Below are 19,905 nucleotides of genomic sequence, written 5' to 3' on the forward strand. Positions count from 1 at the left end.
CATAGTTTGGGTCTTGTATAAAATGTATAAAATTTATTATGTATAAAATCAGGGGATTGGACAGTCTCTAAGGTCCCTTCTTGCAATGTCAGCATTCTGTGACATGTACAAATCAGGAACATGTGAGAATAGGAGCATTTCTGCCACACTGGCAGGATGATGTATTTAAGTTATTGTGACGGAAGTGAGGCTTGAGCAGAATTTGGAAGGAGAGGCATATAATTTAGCAGAGACAAATAGGAAAGACACAGCAGGGAGGGAAATGTGGCCTGAAAAAGCATAGCAGGAATCAACAAGAGGGATTCTGTTTGGAACGTATGGACTTCATGAAGAACGAAGTGATGAAGGCATATGGGGAAGTGATTGGTGGAGGCCTTTGAAGTCCATGATGAAGTTTCTCTTTACAATGGAAAGTCATTTGAAGATAGTCCAAACTGGTCCAGTGTGATTGTGGAAGAACACAATCATTTCTGTGCATTACAGGATAAATTGGAAGGAATAGAGTCTAAAGGCTAAGAAGGAGGCAAGTGTTGAAATCTAGGTTCAGATGTGATCATACAGACTCAGACTAAAACTTAATTATAGGAATAGAGAAGAAATGGATAGACCATAGAAATTATTTGGAGGAAGAAGCAACAAAGGGCTACCTCATTAAATGTAGAGTTTCCCAATACTGGAGGACTTCAAAGTCTGGATAGATGCCTAGGATATTCTTAATGGATTCATGTTCCAGCTATGTATTGAAATAGATGGTTTCTGATATTCTATGATTTGTTTAAACTTTCCAATAATAGTGTAATGCATATTGGTGACTCTAAGTCTTTGAAGGATATGTTAAGAGAGAGGTAGTATGGCATGGTGGATGGGGAGCTGGTTTCTGAGCCAGAAAGACTGAATTAAAGTCCTGCCATTGACACATTCTAGCTCTGTGACCATAGGTGAGTTACTTAGCCTCTCAGAGTTCTGGAAAACTTTCTAAGGCCAGGGGTCTGCAAACTCAGAGCCAAATCCAGTCCACCCTCTGTTCTTATATGGCCTACAAGTTGAGACTACCATTCTTAGCTTGGGGCTGTAAAAAAACAGATGGTGGAGCCAGTTTTGACCCTCAGGGCCCTAGTTTGCTGAGCCGGCTCTCAGACTATAAATGTCCAGAAAAGGTGCTATCCTGTACTGGTAGAGAAGGTTTCCTCATTCAGGGATTTGCCTATGCCAACGATATCACGTTTCCTATCTGAGTCCCTAACCTTGGGTCAACAGAACATAAGGTCTGATGGTCCCTATCAAGCCAGAAGGATTTCAAATATAGTTCCAATGATAGACCATAGATCCCCTTGTCCTAGGAGTAGCCTAAATTGAGAAAAGATCATCACTAGTATGGCCAAAGGATTATAGATTTTCAGCCTTGGCAGTTCTAAGAAGCATCCTTTGGAGAAGGGAATCCCCACACCGGTGAGATCACAAGCTATTGAAGTATGGGAATACCTGTTAAATGACAAGGGGCTAAAAGTCAGCTAACTGATCTCAACTAAGTGCTTTAGGGTATACTCTGCACTAGTGGCTATGAGGCATACATAACAAGTATAAGAAATGTCCTATGACAAGTTGCATGACTTTGGACAGTAAGGTTTAGTGGAAAGAATACTGGATTTGACTTTGTTACCTACTACCAAGTCATTTAATAAACTAATACCAGTAAAACCATTTAATCATCCCTACTCTCAAGGAGCTTACATTCTAATTGGGGAGGTCTGTGTGTACATACCTCTACATATATATGCATATATATGTGCTCATATACATATGTGTGTATATATGTATTTGTGTATAAGATATATATATATATGCACATGCACACACATATGCCAAATAAATATAAATGAGAATAAATACAAATAAGTCTGAGGCAGACATATACAATGTAGTTAGGAAGGGAGGACACTAGCAATTGAGATTAAGAAAGGTTTAATATAGAAAGTTTTTCAACTTGAAGGAATCTTGAGGAAGTGAGATCGGAAGTAAGGAAAGAGTCCTTGGACTTTGGTTCCCTGACCTATAAAATTCTATAAGTCTATGATACCAGCCCTCAAGGAGTTTGGAATTTAGTAGGGAAGGCTAATGCCAATGAAACAACATAAAACAATATGGCCAGTCACATGTAATTAAATGCTAATCAATGTCATACAGACTATAAGTAGTATGGGAATTCAGAAGAATGTTTGATCAATGAAGATTCAAGCAGCTTTTGTTGAATGATTGAATGAATGAATGAAAGAATAGAAAGGCCTTAAAAAGAATAAGTAAATGTTAGAAAAACATGGAAAGAATGAATGAAACTTTCTTGCATGAAATAATAAAGAGCAAAATGAGCAGAACCAAGAAGACATTGCATACAGTAACATCAATATTGTTTTAAGAACAACTTTGAGCAAATAAGTCATTTTGACTATTATAAATACCCAAATTAACTATGAAGGACATGAGAAGAAAGGTACTATCTGCATCCAGAGAAAGAACTGATAAAAAGAAGTATGTATAGAATGGTTTTACACACACACATATGCACACATATACTCGCACTTACTTATATATAATGATATCCATGGGGGGGGAGGAAAAAAATTTACGTGATAACTTTGAATGGAATGAATAGCAAGTTATACATAACAGAAAAAAAAGAAAAAGAATAAGTAAGATTTGTAAAGCAGAGTAAAGGAGTGGTATTCTTCACAAAGGAAACAATGTGAATGAAGGCATATTCATGGGACAATGACACCAAAATGATATCCGGCCACTAGACATCAGTCTTCCTGGCACAGGTTCCCAGCAGTTTATATGAGAGCCAGCCTCGTCTCATGCTTGGAAATTACTGAGAAGTACAGGAGATAAGTTCACGTGATTTGGGTCACTTCCTGTATTGCAGGGTAGGAAGCAGGTGGTCTAACCAGATGTTTGACAGTGACTCTTTTGCTTTTCTAAGATCAATTAAAGGTAGCCTAAATGCCAATTGTCTCAAAAAAAGCCCCAGTTCCAGGAAAATAGGCTCTTCCCTACTGGAATTTCTGATTATGACTGCTAAGGGGGAAAAAAGTATGTATTAAGAAGCTACAGGGAAGAGATTGTATATATCCAGGAGGAAAGTGTGCATGTGTGAACATGCATCAGCATTTGAGAGTGTGTATAATCATGTATGTACATGTATGTAGCAGGAAGTAGAAAGGCAGCGATTCTAGTGGAAGCTCAGTATGCTTGGGCCCTAGATGTATCTCTAATTGACTCTGTCTTGGGTGAAGTAATTTAACCTCTCTGTACCTCAGCCGCCTCATCTGTAAAGTTGGAGTGATGATTTAGGTGCTCTGTTAAACCATAGAGTTCTTAGGAAGACACACGAGATAATAAATGCAAGGAGTTCTTAAACAGTAGCTAATATATACAGAAGGGAGATTGGATGGTGGTGAGTTATCTAGGCAAACATATAGTCTGAGAATCCTTTGCAGAAATTTATCAAAGCATTTATTGCCTATAATCCATTGTCCCTGTGAACTTCTCCATATCATATGTCACACTCTATGGATATGAACTGCTTTGTAATCATCTGCATTAGTTTTCACTAGTCTTGGTTGCATGATTATCATCCACTGTCATCACTGGTCTGGGGTGCGCTCTTGAAATCCAACTGGCTAATCCTGGGAAGCAACATGCCTAAAAGTGAGGCCTCTATCCCAGAACCTTTCTCTTAATGCTGTGTTCAGATTTCAAGTCATGGAACCAGGTGGTGGATGACACCAGGAAATAGAGAGGTCAGTCCAGTACTTCCAACAACTAAATTACTTTGGACAGTGTCCAAGATAAAACCATGTTAATAAAGAATCCCACACTAAGACAGGATGTGTCATAGATAATGAGACCCCAGTGTAGTAAGCTGAATCAGGCTTGAGTAAAATAGCTATTTCTTGGGGCACCACCCATTAAATTTAAATTTCACCCAGACAGATTTATTATCTGGCCTTCAAGTCTAGTGCTAAAAGGGTGGATCCAGATTATCTAAGCCTTGAACTGATTCCAGATGTTGACCTTGCCTGGTGGGTCCCAGACCTTGGGCTCCACATTGAAGCCACTTCTTTCCAGCTACTACCTCCCTCAGAGAAGAGTTCATTTATTCCTTTTGAATTCGCTGTTTGAGTCTGCATCTATACCAGCTCACTCCATACATTTTGGGCAAATTGAGGGCAAAGGCAGTAATATGGTATAGTGGGGGGAATACTGGCTTCAAGAGGACTGAACCCAAGTCAGAAAACTTGGATTCAAATCCATGTCAGCTGTTTATTACCTGTTGTAACCTTAGGCACATTACATAACTTCCTTAGGGCTTGGTTTCTTTATTATAATAAAGGGGTAAGTCTAGACAGCTCTAAAATCCTTCGTAGCTCTTCAATACATCCTTCCGTAAGGTCCTTCTCTGGAGGGGACCAGGTTGAAGAGACAGATTTAGAAAATTTTTCAGAGCTACCAAAAAATAACCATCCTCATACATCCCTTCTCTGCATAACCCTCAGGGTTGGGGCATGCTTCTAGGCTTTCTTTTTCCATCATAACCAATCACAAAGAGAAAAAAATCCAGGCCCCAGAGGTTGATAGGGATCCATTGTGATTTGCATGGTTCACAGAGTCTCAGACTTATTCTTCTCCCTCTGAGGAAATCAGTAAAACCCATTCTTCCTCTCTGATCCCCTTATGATGGATGACCTTCTGAGGCTAAAAGTGTTGGCAGTTCAAAAGAAGTCACAACCCTCCTTTGTATCCCTAGCTTGGAACTTTATACAACAGTAACTCATAGATGAGAAACTAGGATGTTCTCCTGAGAAGTGTTCCTGCATGTCTTAACACATGAGACAGAGCGGGGTTTCTTTGGCTTGGTATAGGATTCCAGGGAGTGAGGGTACAATGTCCTTAACTCCTCTAAGCAGTTGTACTTTCCAGTGGACTAGCCCAGCCACATGGGGTCACGTGTTTTGGGAAGAGTTGACTTAACATTGGAACATAATATCATGGCATAATTTTGAAAATAAAGATGGAAAAACCCCAAACACCTGCTATACCTAAGCAGGAATCAAGGATTATGCTAATTTCTTTTCCCACAGAGCATTGTAATGTACACACAAAAGGATCAGTCATAATAATGTAGAGTTAGAAATAGGGCCTGGGCTGAGGATTTCACTTATATTGAGAATTCTCAGGTGAGGAAACACCTATGAGAGCAGGCCAGCCCCTCTCTGTAATTTGTAGTCTTCTAGTTACCTAGAATATTGAGAGGTTAAGCAACTTGTGCCAGATCCAGGGTGGAATGGAACAAGTTCAAAACAATTGCTGAATTTTCGGTGTGAGCATTTATACCTGGGAAGTCACCAAATGCTATCAAGGCTTGATTTATTGTTTTGTTGATTGTCTAGACTTAATAAAGTGTTAATGATGAGGATTCAACTAAAAAGTGTGTCCTGAATATTTTTGGAGGGAGAGCATGTTTGTTAGACATTTACCGACACACCCCTTGACCAAGGTCACATAACTAGTATGCAAGAGAGCTAGAAATTCCTGGCTTCTGAATCAGCTCTCTATCTACTGTGCCATATTGTATGTTATAATGTATATATATATATATATATATATATATATATATATATACATACACATATATATGTGTGTGTGTGTGTGTGTGTGTGTGTCTATACATGTAAACACAATAAATCTTTATCAGGGCAACTAGGTGGCCCAGTGGAATGAGCTCCAGACCTGGGATCAGGAATACCTGAGTTCAAATATAGCCTCAGACACTTACTAGCTGTGTGACCCTGGGCAAGTCACTTAATGCTATTTGCCTCAGTTTCCTCATCTGTAAAATGAGTTGAAGAAGAAAATGGCAAACCACTCCAGTCACTCTGCCAAAAAAAACCCCAAATGGGATCACAAGGAGTTGGACATGACTGAAAATGACTGAACAACAACAAAAAATATTAAGTGCTTACTATTTGCCAACCACTGCCCTTCTGGACAGTGTTCGGGAAGGGTTATAAAAGTTAGATCAAATAAATGCTCCCTATTCTCCCTTCTAAGAATGAGACCGACAAACATGTGGATACACATAGATGGGATCAATGTATAGTCTTTTCACAAGTTCATTTGAAAGTTATAAAATGAAGTACTACTGGAAGTACAAGGGAGAAAGTGATTTCCAACCTTGGAAATCAGGGAAGGCTTCTTGGAGGAGGTAGGTAGCATTTTAGAATTAGGCTTTAGAGGAAAGGCAGGAATTTGAGAGGTACGAAACTGAAGGGAGGACATTTGAAGTTTCAGGAGCAGTTTGAGCAAAGACTTGGAAGGCTGATAGCAGAGTGAACGATTGCAGGGTAGATGTCATTCTATCACATTTGTGGTTAAACCAAAATTATTCTTGCCCCTCTGGATTTCAAATAAATGGAAGTTTTACTATATTTCATATATTCAGTGGAAGAATAGTATATTCTTTCTTGCTGTCTTGGATGTCCCACTGTGCTCTCTGGTGGTTGGGGGAGCCAAAATGTCTTCAATCCAAAGTATTTCTTTTTGTGTATTTCATAATGTCCAGCTTAAAGCTACCAAATGGCAACCAATAATGATGTCCAAAATGTTGAATTTCATTTATAGTCAGCATTTTAGTTAAGTTCTGTTGACTTTGGCAAGCTCTGGGACCAGGCCCCTCACCAGACCATAGGATTTAGGGTTTAAAAGTTGCTTACAGATCACCTGAGCCAGCCTCCTCTGAGGCCCCATGAGGTTATCATACAGGGTGTAAGCAGCTGACCTAGTACTTGAGCAACCCAGGTTCTCTGGCTTCTTATAGAATACTCTGACTTCACCAACAATCCAACAAAGCAATCCAGGAACAGTTTCTAGGGAACAGTTTTGTTTCTAGGACACTTAGTGGTGAATAGGCTCCAACCTTCATCTAAACTCCCTGTCTCCCTGTCCTTTCCTTTATAGGTACGAGGTGGTATGCCACACCACAGAACTGGCCAATGACATCCTGGTGCCCTCATATGATGACAAGAAAAAACATTGTGTGTTTCAAGGTGATCTTTTGCTGTTCAGCTGCGCGGGAGCCCACCCCAAGCACAAGAGAATATGCCCTTGCAGGGACTATATCAAGGGCCAAGTAGCTCTCTGTCAAGATTGCCTATAGCAGCAGACAATCCCAGGCCCCATCTGATTCGAATGGGAAGGGACCTAACTGGGGGCAGGGAGGGATGGGGTGGTCCAAGGACTGCCCTGACTGCCAGAACTCTTAGGTCTTTAGTTTAGATGTTGGTTTTGCTACGGGTGGAATTAAAACAACAAAATGGAGTTCTAAATGGCAACAAAACAGAGAGAGAGACAGTACAGTGGACTGACTTCCTCACGGTCGGGATTTTTAAAAAAAACTTCAGTGAGCAACTGTGGTGAGACTCTTCCAAAGCCATCCAGCTGCTCTTGGATAAAAATAAATGAAGTTCCATGCTTCATTAAAAAAAAAAAAACAGTTAAGATGGTCATGAAGACTCTTGTGTGGGAAAAATTCCTAAATCCATTAACTTATTTATTTGTGGGAGGGCTAGGGAGGGTTAGGGAAGGAAAGGAAGGAATGATGCATTTTTTTTCCTTCTGCTGTCCATCTTCTGCGTTCACTAAATAGCATTCCAGCATAGTTTGAGATGGTGGAGGAAGGGAAGGAGGTGCCAAGAATTTGATGTAGAGCTGTAGTCAGGGAATTAGATTGAGGGGCACAATGAGAAGGTTCCCAAAGAGTGACAAATTGTAGAACAGTCAGAAGGCTTTGCTGTTTAAAACCAAATGGTACACTCCAAGGCATCAGTCAGTTTCCCCGATATCTCTTCAGCAAAGGTGAGAGGGATAGTTCAGGCAGCTTAGAAAGACATGAGTTTTATGATTGGGAATAGCAGTGCTTGGGGAGTGCCCCAAGAGCCTACAGCTCAAACCCATTAGGTGGTGCAATTTTACAAGAGAAAGCTCTCTCTTCCCCTTCAATTCCAGTAGTCTACATAAAACAATACAGGGAATCAATGTTATATGAATAATATTGTTAGCTTTCCAGTTTGCTGTATTTTGTCTTCACCTAAAGTTTACTGGATAGAATAAGGAAAATAGAAAAGATGAAACTAAAAAACCCACCCTAATACTTAATGGCCTACTAGCTTTTGACTTTGAGGGAAGTAGTTGATGTGAAACCGTATGGGCAGGAGTGATGTGACATTGAGAAAGAATTTGTTCACTCTTCCCTGACCAGATTTCAGATTGGGTGGTTTTTCTTTAGGGTCTAGTAGTACAGAGGGCAGGGAGGGAAGAAAGACAAAACAGGCTTCTTGAGCAGAATAAATGACTATAAATTATTCTACCTAAATTTCCACTTTTGGGGGGGGGTTCTCAAATGGCAGCATTTTGTTTTGATTTTATAGGTCAATCAAAGGTCTTTGTGGATGCTTATTGAAAAGCCAAGAGAAAAGGGTGAATGTATAGAACAGAGATAACTTTGCCTGTAGGTACCCAGGAGGGCATCACCCCCTTTAGCCCTAGGAATCTCCTCACCCAATAATTCAGTCTGCTCAGCCCTATATCTCAGTGTTGGATATTTTGATTGATCAGTTTCATAAAAAGTCCAACATCTCTGAATGGGGGTCAGGAAGGGAAGGTGGTCGCTGGTTCTCTCCTTATCTGAATTAACTTATGGTCCCACAGAGTTCTGTGGATTTCCATATGGCCAGCTGACAGGTTTTTTGGGGGATGTTGCTGTTGAATTTGTGTCTCCTGATAGGAAGATGAAAGAACTGAAATGTATTCTGTCAAAGGAGAATGGACCCTGGGAAGATCTCTCATCAAATATTCCTTTCCTATCTCTCAACTCTCATTGGGATTCTAAGAATTTTAAGCAAGAAAGTGGCTTTTCTTTGTGACTAGTTCAGTGGGAAGAAACAGATGGGACTATCTTTGCCACTTAGATTTGAGAAATATTCAGGTCACTCTGGGAGCACTTGGCTTCTGTACAGTTGATGCCCACAGCTGTGGTTTGTAGAATTGGTGGAGACAAGATAGGGGAAGAGCCCTTGCTAATGAGACTTTGTGTCTGGAAAGTTTGATGTCTCTCTGTCTTTGTGACCCCATTCCTTCTCCTAAATTGTACCTAATGTATGACCTCAGCTCTGCATGGGCTGCCAAAGACCCAGAGTTAGGGTTTGAATTGATTTCTTCACTGTCTCTGCTCCACACACCCTAACCTCACCAGCCCTGGTCATTCACGGGCAGTGATGTTGCAGGGTTCAGGAGAAAGATCCCTGTCGTAAGCATTTAATGTAGGGGTATGTCAAATAAGTAGCAACGTACTTGTGACATGAGATTTTGCTTAGGATGCTGCTTCTGTGGGCCTTACACAGTAGGGGCTATACCAAGTTCAAGAGGGATCTTGTTCAAATCCCTTGACAGGCTATGCAGCCAGGTGCACCCCTGCACCACTTCCTTGTGGCATTTCAGATACCCGTCACCTACACTGAGAACATGGAGAAAGGCAGCATTCTACTAACAACCTGCTGCCTGCATTGTGTGGGGAGTCCAGCTGTTTTCCCATCGCATAGCCGAGCTGACACTGCCACCTTGTGAGCACTGCGTTACCAAAGCCCCGGGGCCGCTAGTGCTGCTCTGAGGCCGGCAGAGGGAGCCCTGACTTCTCAGCTCTTTCTGACAGGAGACAAAGGCTGGCTTTCCCAGCACTCTGCTAGTTTCCCCCATGTTGGAGGAGAGAGCTAGTGGAAACAGACAAAGAGAGGCCTTCTCTCTGAAAGGAGAAGTCGGCGTGTTTCCTTTGCAGGCCTCCTTTCTGGGTTCACGGATGAAGCTGGCCACTAGGACGCAGTTGCAGCTCCTTAATTCCATTTTCCCCCAATAAAGCCTGCCTGTCAGACAGCCAAGAGAAGCCGCTGCTGCTTTGAAAATTCCGACATTAAATAGTTCCAGTTCCTTTTTTTTCCCCCAAACCACACACTGGATATAGGCCTAAAAGGAGATTTCTAGCCTTATATTTTTGTAACCTTGCAAGGTGTTATAATGAAAAGTCCTAGGCTTAGAGTCTGAAGAGGCCCAGGTTATAGCTCTGACATTTATTGCTTTGTGACCTTAGGAAAGTCACTTAAACTTCTCTGTAAAATCGGCATCACTATACTTGAACCACCTACCTCACAGGGTTGTTGTGAGGACTAGCTTTGTAAACCTTACTGGGAGTCATGGTGTCACAGTCAATCTGGAGGTTGCCCAGGGCATTTTTCCCCAACCCTGGGCATGAGATTTGGACCTATGCCTCTTATATCAGGACCAAGGTCCAAAGACACAACTGGAATCAGATGCATTTCAAGAGTGTTCGTATCTGTTCACTTGGCTGTTGAAGGAGGTGGATGACAACTTTCTATTGTTTCCCTCCCCTACCTTCCCCTGGGAAAGGCAAAAGGATTGACTTATGTATAGGTCAACCCTTTGGGAGGGAGAATCAGGAGGGCCCTGGTCACACAGGCCTCTCATCCTTTTGGCCAGGGAGTTTTCAGATCCCTGCCCCTAACTTTTGTGTCTGTGCCAATTGCAGGCCTAGATGGAATCCTAAGCAAATTTGTAGTCATTGACAATGTGTGGGGGGGGGGGGGAGGGGGAGGGATGCAAACCCCTAAGCATAACCAATGTTATCCTAAGCTGTAAGCATAGCTCTCCTAGACTTTCCTTTTTCTGTTTTTGTACCTTTTTGTTCCGAGTGACTTCTGATTTTTTTCATTGTGATCCTAAGAGCTTAGAAAAATTAAGAAAAAAATTAACATAATTTATTAAAGATGATTAACAGAAAAAGCTTACCTTTGAAAGGTAAAGTGGAGAAATAGACACTGTTTTTAAATGCCAATAAAAACCTCATTTATTTCATATATGCAACTTGATTTGCACATTTATGAAGAGGCTTTCTGCATTTTTACTTAGGTTTTTTGTTGCTGCTGCTGCCCATAACTTGTTCCTTTCTCAAACGTGGCCTCGTGCTTAGAAACGTCAGATTCTGTTTCCTAGGCTATATTTATTGTTTAAATCATGTGCCTTTTCATTTTTCTTTGGGGTTATATGTTGGGAGCCAGATGCTGTTTGAAGGAGTATAACAGAACACCAGTTCTGCCACATGAGTCTACCTTGTTCTAAATGTAGATGTGTGTAGCATATGTTCTCCAAAATGCCCTTTCTGTCCCCATGAATGCACAAAGCAGGAAAAAATGACATGGGAAAGAAATTATTAATATCATTCCTTCCAAAGGTCTACTCTCTGTGGCCTCCCCTTGATCAGAAATCCTCATTGAGAGGGCCATGAGTGAGAAAGTGGAGTTCACACCCAATTCCCAGTCTCATGGTGGGAAGACATAGAAGAAACTCACTCAGCCCTTTATGGCTACCTTGAGTAGATTGGCATAAAGAAGAACCTCAGATCCACTAAGATTTTCAAAATTTGTCTCTAGGATATTAGGTTGTTGGCTATATAAGAGTAAAAAAGGAGAATAACTTGGTGGGGAGGGGGCTTATTATTTAAGTATTTGCAAGAAATAAGGAGATAGTGATTCTTTTTTTTTCCCCCTACCTGGAAGTGGAGATTTTCTCAACATTTCAGTGAGTCCCACATAAAGTTAAGGAGAGTAGTAAAGTGTTAAGGGTCTAACTGAAAATGTTTACAATTATATGCTCTTTAGTCAAGACCAATTCAAGTCATTCTCCTGGGGACAGCTATTTCCAAAGGCCTGGCTGGTTTTCCTCCACATTTTACCCTCTCTCACAATACTAGGTTGTGTCTAAACCTGGGAGAGAAACTCTTTTGCTTTCCCCATGAATAAAAGGGTTTGTTTTCATGAAAAATACTTGTTAGAAAATTGTTTATTTTGTTAACGACATGCTCCATTGTGTGTGTTTCTGTCCTAAGCCTGGATTATTTTATTTATTAATTAAAAGCATATTTAAATTCACTTAACAGCTTTCTTCAATCCCCATCCAGCCTTATATGGCTATAAAGCATCTTCATTGGAAGAGACAAGCAAATAGGACTAGATTCACATGTAATTTGAGAAGACAGCAATTTCCCACAGCTGAAGGAAACTGTCTTTGATTCGTGTTGGCACCAAGAGAAATGGAAAACCAGATTTTTAATGTCCAAAAGGACCTGCTCTCTCTGCAGTTCATTCCAAAAAGCTATATAGGACCAAGTGATTCCTTAACATTTCAGGTCCTTCCACAACATAAAATATAGCAAAAGTAAATACACTCCATATATGGTGATTTCAAAGTGTCTAAATGAAAACCCTATTCTTGACTGACCTAGTAAGGATTATCCATCTAGCCTGCCCTAAGCACTAGGCCTTGCTAATCTAAATTCTAATTCTTGGGTTTCTAATACTTTGTGACCTGAAACAGGTTGGTTCACTTGAAATATGTAGCATATTAGCCCTAAATGAAACAAAATTTAGGGATGGGTCTCTCTTACTCACAACTGGACCTTCATCCATAAGTATCTTCAGAAGCTTTCATTTAGTTTTTGTTAATTTAATCTTTAAAGTGTCCTCTGCCTTATAGAAGTTGTATACCAAATGAAAGGCAACTTTTCAAACAATATTGTTTTAGTTTTCCCCTCTGAATTTCAAATAAATAAGACTTTATTATATTTCAGATACTCAATATAAAGATAATTTCTTTCTTCCTACTTTCTAGGGTAACTTGCTGCCCCCTGCTGGATGGGGGGAATCCATAAGTAGCCACTGTGAGCAGTCATGTTATCACCCCAATTAGACTCTAGGTAGTTAGTCATCTCATGATGTTTGCACCAAACTTAAAGGAATAAAGTTTTGTTTGTAGTTTCTCAAGTCCTAAGGAGAGTGAATTCTAGAATTTGCCCTTAAAACTGTTGTGAGCATAACCTTGAATGTTACCTTTCCAAAGTATGATTCCCAAAGAAGTCAAGACATGAACAAGGTTATTAACATTCTTTTTAAATAAAATCAGTTGTTACTGAAATTCCAGTTAATTTTTTTCCTCCCTGGTTTCTAGAATTTTCCTTACAAGTCTGCTTGCTAATTCCCTTGAAGGAACATCATAGTTTAAAAAGCTATTTCTTTCCTATGTTCCACCTCATATGATTGTAATTAAAAGATATAGGAACACCAACTAATCCATTGATATAAAAACCTTGACTGCATCTTCAACTGAATGGACATTTTTGTACTTTTCTCCCCTTTTGTGGATACAAAAAGAGGAAGATGGCATAGAATGTATCACCTTGCCACCCACCTCCATCCCAATTACTTGAACTTATGCAGTTAGGGCAATGGATCTCTACCCACTGGATGGGGAGTTGTAGGCAAGTGAACAATTTCTAGAGACAAAAAGGGAAGCCACATTTTTAGGAGGATTTCAGGAAATTAATATCTAGTGTGGCCAACTTTACCTTTGTAAATGGTGCTTTTAGAGTAATGGGGGAGAGGAGAAAGATAGGGAAGCCAAAAATATTATGGGAAGAGGTTTGTAATTGAAGCATAATGAAGGGCCCTCAGGCTAAAGGCGGTCTAGCTAGATGAAATTCTGCCACACATCTCCATGTACCTCAAAATCAATTGGTATCAGTCATAGGGAGCAAACTACAGGATAGCTGGAATCCGTGAAATTTGGGACTTTGTTTTTGTTTTTAACCAGTCTGCCCAGATATTAAAAGCAATGGGTTTGTGAATGGTAAATCTGATGCCAAAGGATGTAACGTCCCTTCCACTATAGTTTGAATTCATAACCTTGATATTTTTAAGCTTAGTTTAAATATGCAGACTGGTGTGTTCCACTATACTCTTCAAACAGCTCACAGCTCACCAAATACTGGTTATAACTATTTCCTATTGTTCAGTTTCTGAGGTTTAATAGTCCGGGATTCTAAAAATAAGGTGTAAATGTCTGAATGTACTTTACTGGCATAGAAAACGATGCTTGTTTTTCACTGTTGTAGAGAAAACTAGGGAGAACTTTATTTTTCAATAAACTTTTTTCTTGTGTGACTGGCAGGACTCATTTTTGGTTTGGAGGGGAAATCCAGGATCCACATACATCAGTCACTTGAATTCTATCTGATTGATCAAAATATAGCCCATTGAAACTAATTGTTGATGGCATGACCAGGGAGTGGTTCAAGAGGAAGTGGGGACAACCAAAGCTTTAGTGATTTAAAATACTCATGGGGGGGGGGGTACTCTTTACTCTTCCTCACACCAACTTCAGACCATATGTCTCTGTATGTTCTCTCTCCACATGTATCAAAAAAGGGAACAGGGAACTAGCTTCATTTTATGATTTGAATCCTGTGTAATAATACTCTGATAAAAACTAGCTAGTAAAATAGCCCAGGAAAGGCAAAATTTACATACATGCACATACACACACACATACATACACTTTCATGGAAGCATTTAGTTTTCCTGCACAAACTATCCTTAAAAACACAAGGCCGGTACCTTGAGAGGAGAGCCTGTGTATGAACCTAGTTTTCCTTTGAGTCCAGGTACCATGACTGAAGGAAATAAAACGCCAAATGGTAGGCATTATATAAATGTTTCTTCCTTTTCCCTCTAAGATATAAATAATTATTTCTATTACTTATCTCTGGGTTATAAAAGCTTTCATTTGTGTCCTGTTTTAATAATGATCGGAGCTAGAGAGAAGTTCCAGAGACTTTTCACCTCTGATTTGCTTTGGAGGTAGTGGAGAGAAAACTGGGAAAATCTCAAGAGTGGTCCCTGGAGTTTAGAGTATGCCCTGTTGGCATCGAATTCATTCTTGAACCAAAAATCCCCATGTAAACCTAGGACAGTTGATAGTACCGTTGAACCTTGATGCAAGAAGTTGAGGTGAGGAGACACCTGAAGCTGGTATGTAGTGTTCCCCATGGCCTTAGGGGCCCCCTCTGATGTGTATGATACCATTAGACCAGGGGTAGATTCATAACCCAACATCTTCATTTTAGGGGTAAAGAAACTAGAAGCCTAGAGTTTGTAATATTAGCAGAGCATTGGAGAAAATAAAGCATTGAACACTACAACTTCTCACCCCACCTTTACAAGAGGCAGTACTTGTAGATCAACTCCATACTGAATAACACACCTCTGTGGTAGAGCAGGACAGGCCTCATACCTGATGGATGACCTGGATTCAAGGCCCAGTTGCACTCCTTACTATCTATGTGATTTTGGTCAGAAGTTTCTAAATGAAGGAGGTTTGACCAGATGATCTCTTCCAGTTCTAAATGTGTGATTCTGTGGATTTGAAGTCTTAAGAGTTGGAAAGTAAGACCTCATCTCTCCCTCCTATACATGGTTCAGTGATGCACTTTAATGGGGACGGGAGCCTGTGGTACTGAGGAATGAGCAGTGAACAGACATCTGTTCTTATGAATCTACTTCCCATTAGAACAAACTTTAAAAGTCATCTACTCTAACCTTTCACACAATCATGGAGGCCTCCTATCACTAGGTGCCTCTGATAAGGGTGTGTGGTGTGGCAAATAGCGCTGGCCTTTGAGGCGATGTTTCCTGACTCTGACACTGGTTGTGTAATCATAGGCAAGTCACTGAGCCTCAGTTTCCTAGTCTATGAAATCAGAGGGATGGGCAATATGGCATATTATGTGGAGTGCCAACCATGAACCATAATCTTTCTGACTCTAAATTCTACTTCTGACATATAATGGCTATGTGACCACAGGCAATTCATAACCTCTTAGGGTCTAAGATTTAAGTTACAGATCATCTGTTGATCTGCACCTGGAGAGAAAGATTCATAACACACCAAAATGAATATAATTCTTATACTTTCTCCTTTGCAGGGCTGTAGTGAGATAAGGACTTTGTAAACCTTAAAGCTCAACATTAACTCCACATTCTATTTTTGAATAGCAATAATTGTTAGGAAGTTCTTTTTTATATACTGAACCAAAAACTGCCTCCCTGAATAATTCCCCATTGTGTTTTCCTAAGGTCAAGGAAAATGGGTCTGATCTCTCCTCAACACAATTATCTTTTAAGTATTTGCAGATATCTATCATTTCTCTCATCTACTCACACCAGGGTAGCTAAGTAGTGCAGTAGATATAGCACTGGACTTGGAATCAGGAAGACCACCTTCCTGGGTTCAAATCCAACCTCAGACACTTACTAGGTGTGTGAGCCTGGAAAAGTCACTTAACCCTGTTTGCCTCAGTTTCCTCATCTGTAAAATGAACTGGAGAAGGAAATGGCAAACCACTGTACTATCTTTGCCAAAAAACCCTAAATGAGGTCATGACTGAACAATAACCCACATCATTCTTCCAATCTTTTTACTTCTAAATCAAATAGCCCAAATTATTTTAGTTCTTCCAGATCCTTCTCTACCCTTGTTCTCTGTTCATACCCTAGTTTACTGACATTCCTCTTACGATGTTATTCCCAAAACCAAACATAGTAGTCCAGACAGGCAGACAAAGGCAGACTTCAGTACCCATTTGTCTGTGAGTGCAGCCTAAAGTTATATTTGCTTTTTTGACCATTAAATCATACTAACTGAGTGAAACAAACCCTGAATTTGAAATCAGAGGACCTTGGTTCAAATGCCAACTCTGCTAATGTTACCTTGGGCTTCTAATGCTAAGTTACAGCCTCTAGGCTCCAGGTTCTTCACCTCTAAAATGGAGATATTAGATTGTTCATCTATCCAGTGGTCTAAAGATATACTCCGACGATCACAGAATTTAAGCAACCATTTAGTTAACCCTAAAAGAACTGTTCTTTTCATCCCATTGTACCTTTCCTGCTCTCTACTATCTCTAAATATTTGACAGAAAACTTACTGCCAGAGGCAGTGAGGTGACACAGTGAAAAGAGCACTAGAACTGGAGTCCAGAAGACCTGATTTCACATGTGGCCCCTGATAATTACTAGCTATGTGAACCTGGGCAAGTCACTAACCTTTGCCTCAGTTTCCTCAATTATAAAATGGGGGATCTAATAGCACCTACCTCACAGAGTTGCTTTGAAAAGCAAAATGAGATTGTGCTAGGTACATAGTAGGCATTTCATTAATGCACTTTCATACCCCCACACACATATCTCCTTACCACAAATAACCTAGAACACATAAGTATTAGAGACTAAGGGATTACATACAGTAGAATCTACTTATTTTCCTCATATTATGTAGTCACTATCTAGAGAGGCAATATGGCATTAGTGGATAGAATGCCAGATTTAGTATCAGGAGGACCTGGGTTCAAGTTCTGCCTTAAGACCTGAAAATCATAATCTCTTGGTGGCTCTAAAACAAAGCTGCAGAGGTGTTCTTCAACTGCATTGGTGGATGGAATATTTGACACAGGAATAAAATCATAGAACAAAAAAAAAAAGCCCACAACTAAGAAAAGCATCATCCAGGGAAAATAACAGCCTCACACTTGCAGAGTGAAAAATACTTAGAAATATTATCTCCCCATAACATATAAAATAGATATTTTTATTGATCATACACCATTACTTTAGAGAAGCAACAGTGTTAGAGGTATAGAATGCCTTGTTTTGGATGAACATTTTTACAGAAGAGTCTAATCTAACAAATTGCACAAACTGAAAACGTCCTGCCCTTTAGAGAAGAGTGTATCATCACTAACACCATCATATACCATTTACCATTTTTAACAGGGCATATAGATATATGCATATAGATTATATATATATATAATTTTTATTTTTTACAAATAAAAGACTTCAGTTTTTACTTCTCAAAAAATGGATCCATTTTAATAGTTACTTTCAAGTTCTGAAGGTCACTGAAAAGGGACATGTGCTTGGTTGGTCCATGCAAAGCTCTTATACGTGTCACTAAATACTTTAAAAATAGAGTAGTTTCTTTTAAACTAATTGGTTAAGATTTAAGATTAGTAAAACAGTATGAAACCAATTAAATACATTGTTAGAAATTAGAGGGCCATACTTGAATGTCACTGAAGGGATGACTGAGTAGGAGAAAGCTATGGGTCCCCTTAGCCTCACTGAGTGGAAACAGAGCTCCCAATGTCACATGTAAAACTCTTTCAGAATGGGCCTCGATTACTAAGTAGAGGTCTTATCCTATCCATGAGAAGATTTTCACTCTAGAGCACAAAAAAGCGTCCACTAGTTAGGGCTGGAAAATTAAGATCTCATCTCTCCCTCCTATACATGGTTCAGTGACGAACTTTAATAGGGAAAGGGAGCCTGTGGTACTGAGGGATGAGCAGTGCACAGACTTATCTCTTTTTATGGATCTACTTTCCATTAGAATAAATTTTACAAAGGAAAATTCCCTAGAAAGAAATTGGATGTTCAATTAAATAATGTTGGCACCATCTGCCTGTACTTTTGAGAGTCCTCATGCTACTGATGCAGGGTAAGGGACAGCTGGCTCTGCCTCCACCAGTTCCCTTCATTCAAACATTTCATAATGGCGGGTCTGCCTCACCCGAGGCACCATGTCGATGAGTAATCTGAAAGATAAAACCAAAATAAGGTCACTTTAAAACCTGACCATCAGTCTGGCTACCATTTGAACATAAATTCCGCTTCAGACACATACTAGCTAAGTAGTGCAACCCTGGGCAAGTTTTTGCCTCAGTTTCCTCATCTATAAAATGGGGACAATATAGCACCTAACTCCCAGCATTGTCAGGTAGATCAAATGAGATAATATTTGTAAACTGTTCTGATAATTTTAAGTGCCATATAAATGTTTCATAGTCATCAACAGCATCATCATATTCCACTGAACCACTGATAAAACCCTGAAGTTTAAAATCAATTTGACTTTTTAAAAAAATGTCTATCAGAAATGGTTATTTCGAACCGGAGCTACAACTTTTAATGACAGAACCAAAGCTATTGTAAAATACTATGACTTTTCTTCCACGTCATTAGATACAATGACTCAAATGATTCCCTTTTAGGTACTTAGTGAGAGATGACTATACTTATATAGACTGGAGAGGACCAGGCATCATAGTTACTCATTGTTTTGAGTAAACAATTTGAAATATGTATTCAGTATCTTCTCATGATGTACTTAAGCACACTATAGCTACTATGCAATACATGTTCTCCTAATGGCCTGAAAGTTAACACACTTTCCTAAGCCCCTGAGTTAATACTGGAAAATATAAAGCAGCACTACTGAGCTCTTAAATTTACTTACATATCCCTGGATATAGAGTGGGAGAGTGGTTGGGGGAAAGAGGATAATGGAGAAGTATGCTTAAAGAACAAGTGAAAAATAAGAACACAAATTTAACTCACTTGACTCCATAGGCAAATATGGTCAGGCCAATCAACACTCCTATGCTCCCATCCAGGTACCAGACAGATGCATTGTGCTTGAACACTTCTGCACTGAGAAGAATGGAGAATCCCATCACTCCACCTACAAGTGAGTTGAAGCCTGGAAATAAGAAGCATAATGTTTAAAGGAAGAACACCCAGCTTCGGAAGACATAATCTGAGTCATCGTACAAGAGAACCCATGTGCTGAAGCTTTGGACAATTTCCTTGGGCACCCTGCCTCAAAAAGTAAACATGCTGAGTAAATGACCAAATTTTCCTGGGCCTCAGGCCCTTAAGGGTTTCACATGAAGATAGAAGTATCACAGAAAGTTAGAAATGGAAGAATCCTTAGACAGAATCTAATCCAACCCCTTATTTAACAGATAGAGGCCCAAAGAACAGAAGGATCTTCCCTAGTTAGAATTGGGACTAAAGCCTAAGTGTCCTAATTCCCAGTCCAGTGTAGTCTTAC

At 39.9% G+C, this 19,905-nt stretch overlaps 2 protein-coding genes across 12 annotated transcripts in view; one reads left to right on the top strand and one right to left on the bottom strand.

Moving 5' to 3' along the window:
* Positions 1–14,117, top strand: part of MGAT5 (alpha-1,6-mannosylglycoprotein 6-beta-N-acetylglucosaminyltransferase) — a 397,474-nt gene extending 383,357 nt beyond the window's left edge. For all 11 annotated transcript variants that reach the window (XM_069067800.1, XM_069067805.1, XM_069067798.1 and 8 more), the window contains one exon: positions 7,015–14,117. In XM_069067800.1, coding sequence (XP_068923901.1) covers positions 7,015–7,213 — 199 coding nt within the window. In that variant the 3' untranslated portion in view covers positions 7,214–14,117. The remainder of the gene's footprint in view (positions 1–7,014) is intronic.
* A 3,487-nt stretch (positions 14,118–17,604) lies between these two features.
* LOC138146065 (transmembrane protein 163) overlaps positions 17,605–19,905 on the bottom strand; it is a 29,211-nt gene continuing 26,910 nt past the window's right edge. Inside the window, exons 2-3 of the mRNA XM_069067759.1 lie at positions 19,410–19,551; positions 17,605–18,607 (exon numbers count right to left, since the gene is read on the bottom strand). Of these exons, the coding sequence (XP_068923860.1) occupies positions 18,547–18,607; positions 19,410–19,551 (203 nt within the window). The 3' untranslated portion in view covers positions 17,605–18,546. The remainder of the gene's footprint in view (positions 18,608–19,409; positions 19,552–19,905) is intronic.

Source organism: Petaurus breviceps, unplaced genomic scaffold (genome assembly GCF_028583685.1).
Source record: "Petaurus breviceps papuanus isolate PSGF00001 unplaced genomic scaffold, PetGlider_PUasm1.0 90752, whole genome shotgun sequence".
NCBI lineage: Eukaryota > Metazoa > Chordata > Mammalia > Diprotodontia > Petauridae > Petaurus > Petaurus breviceps.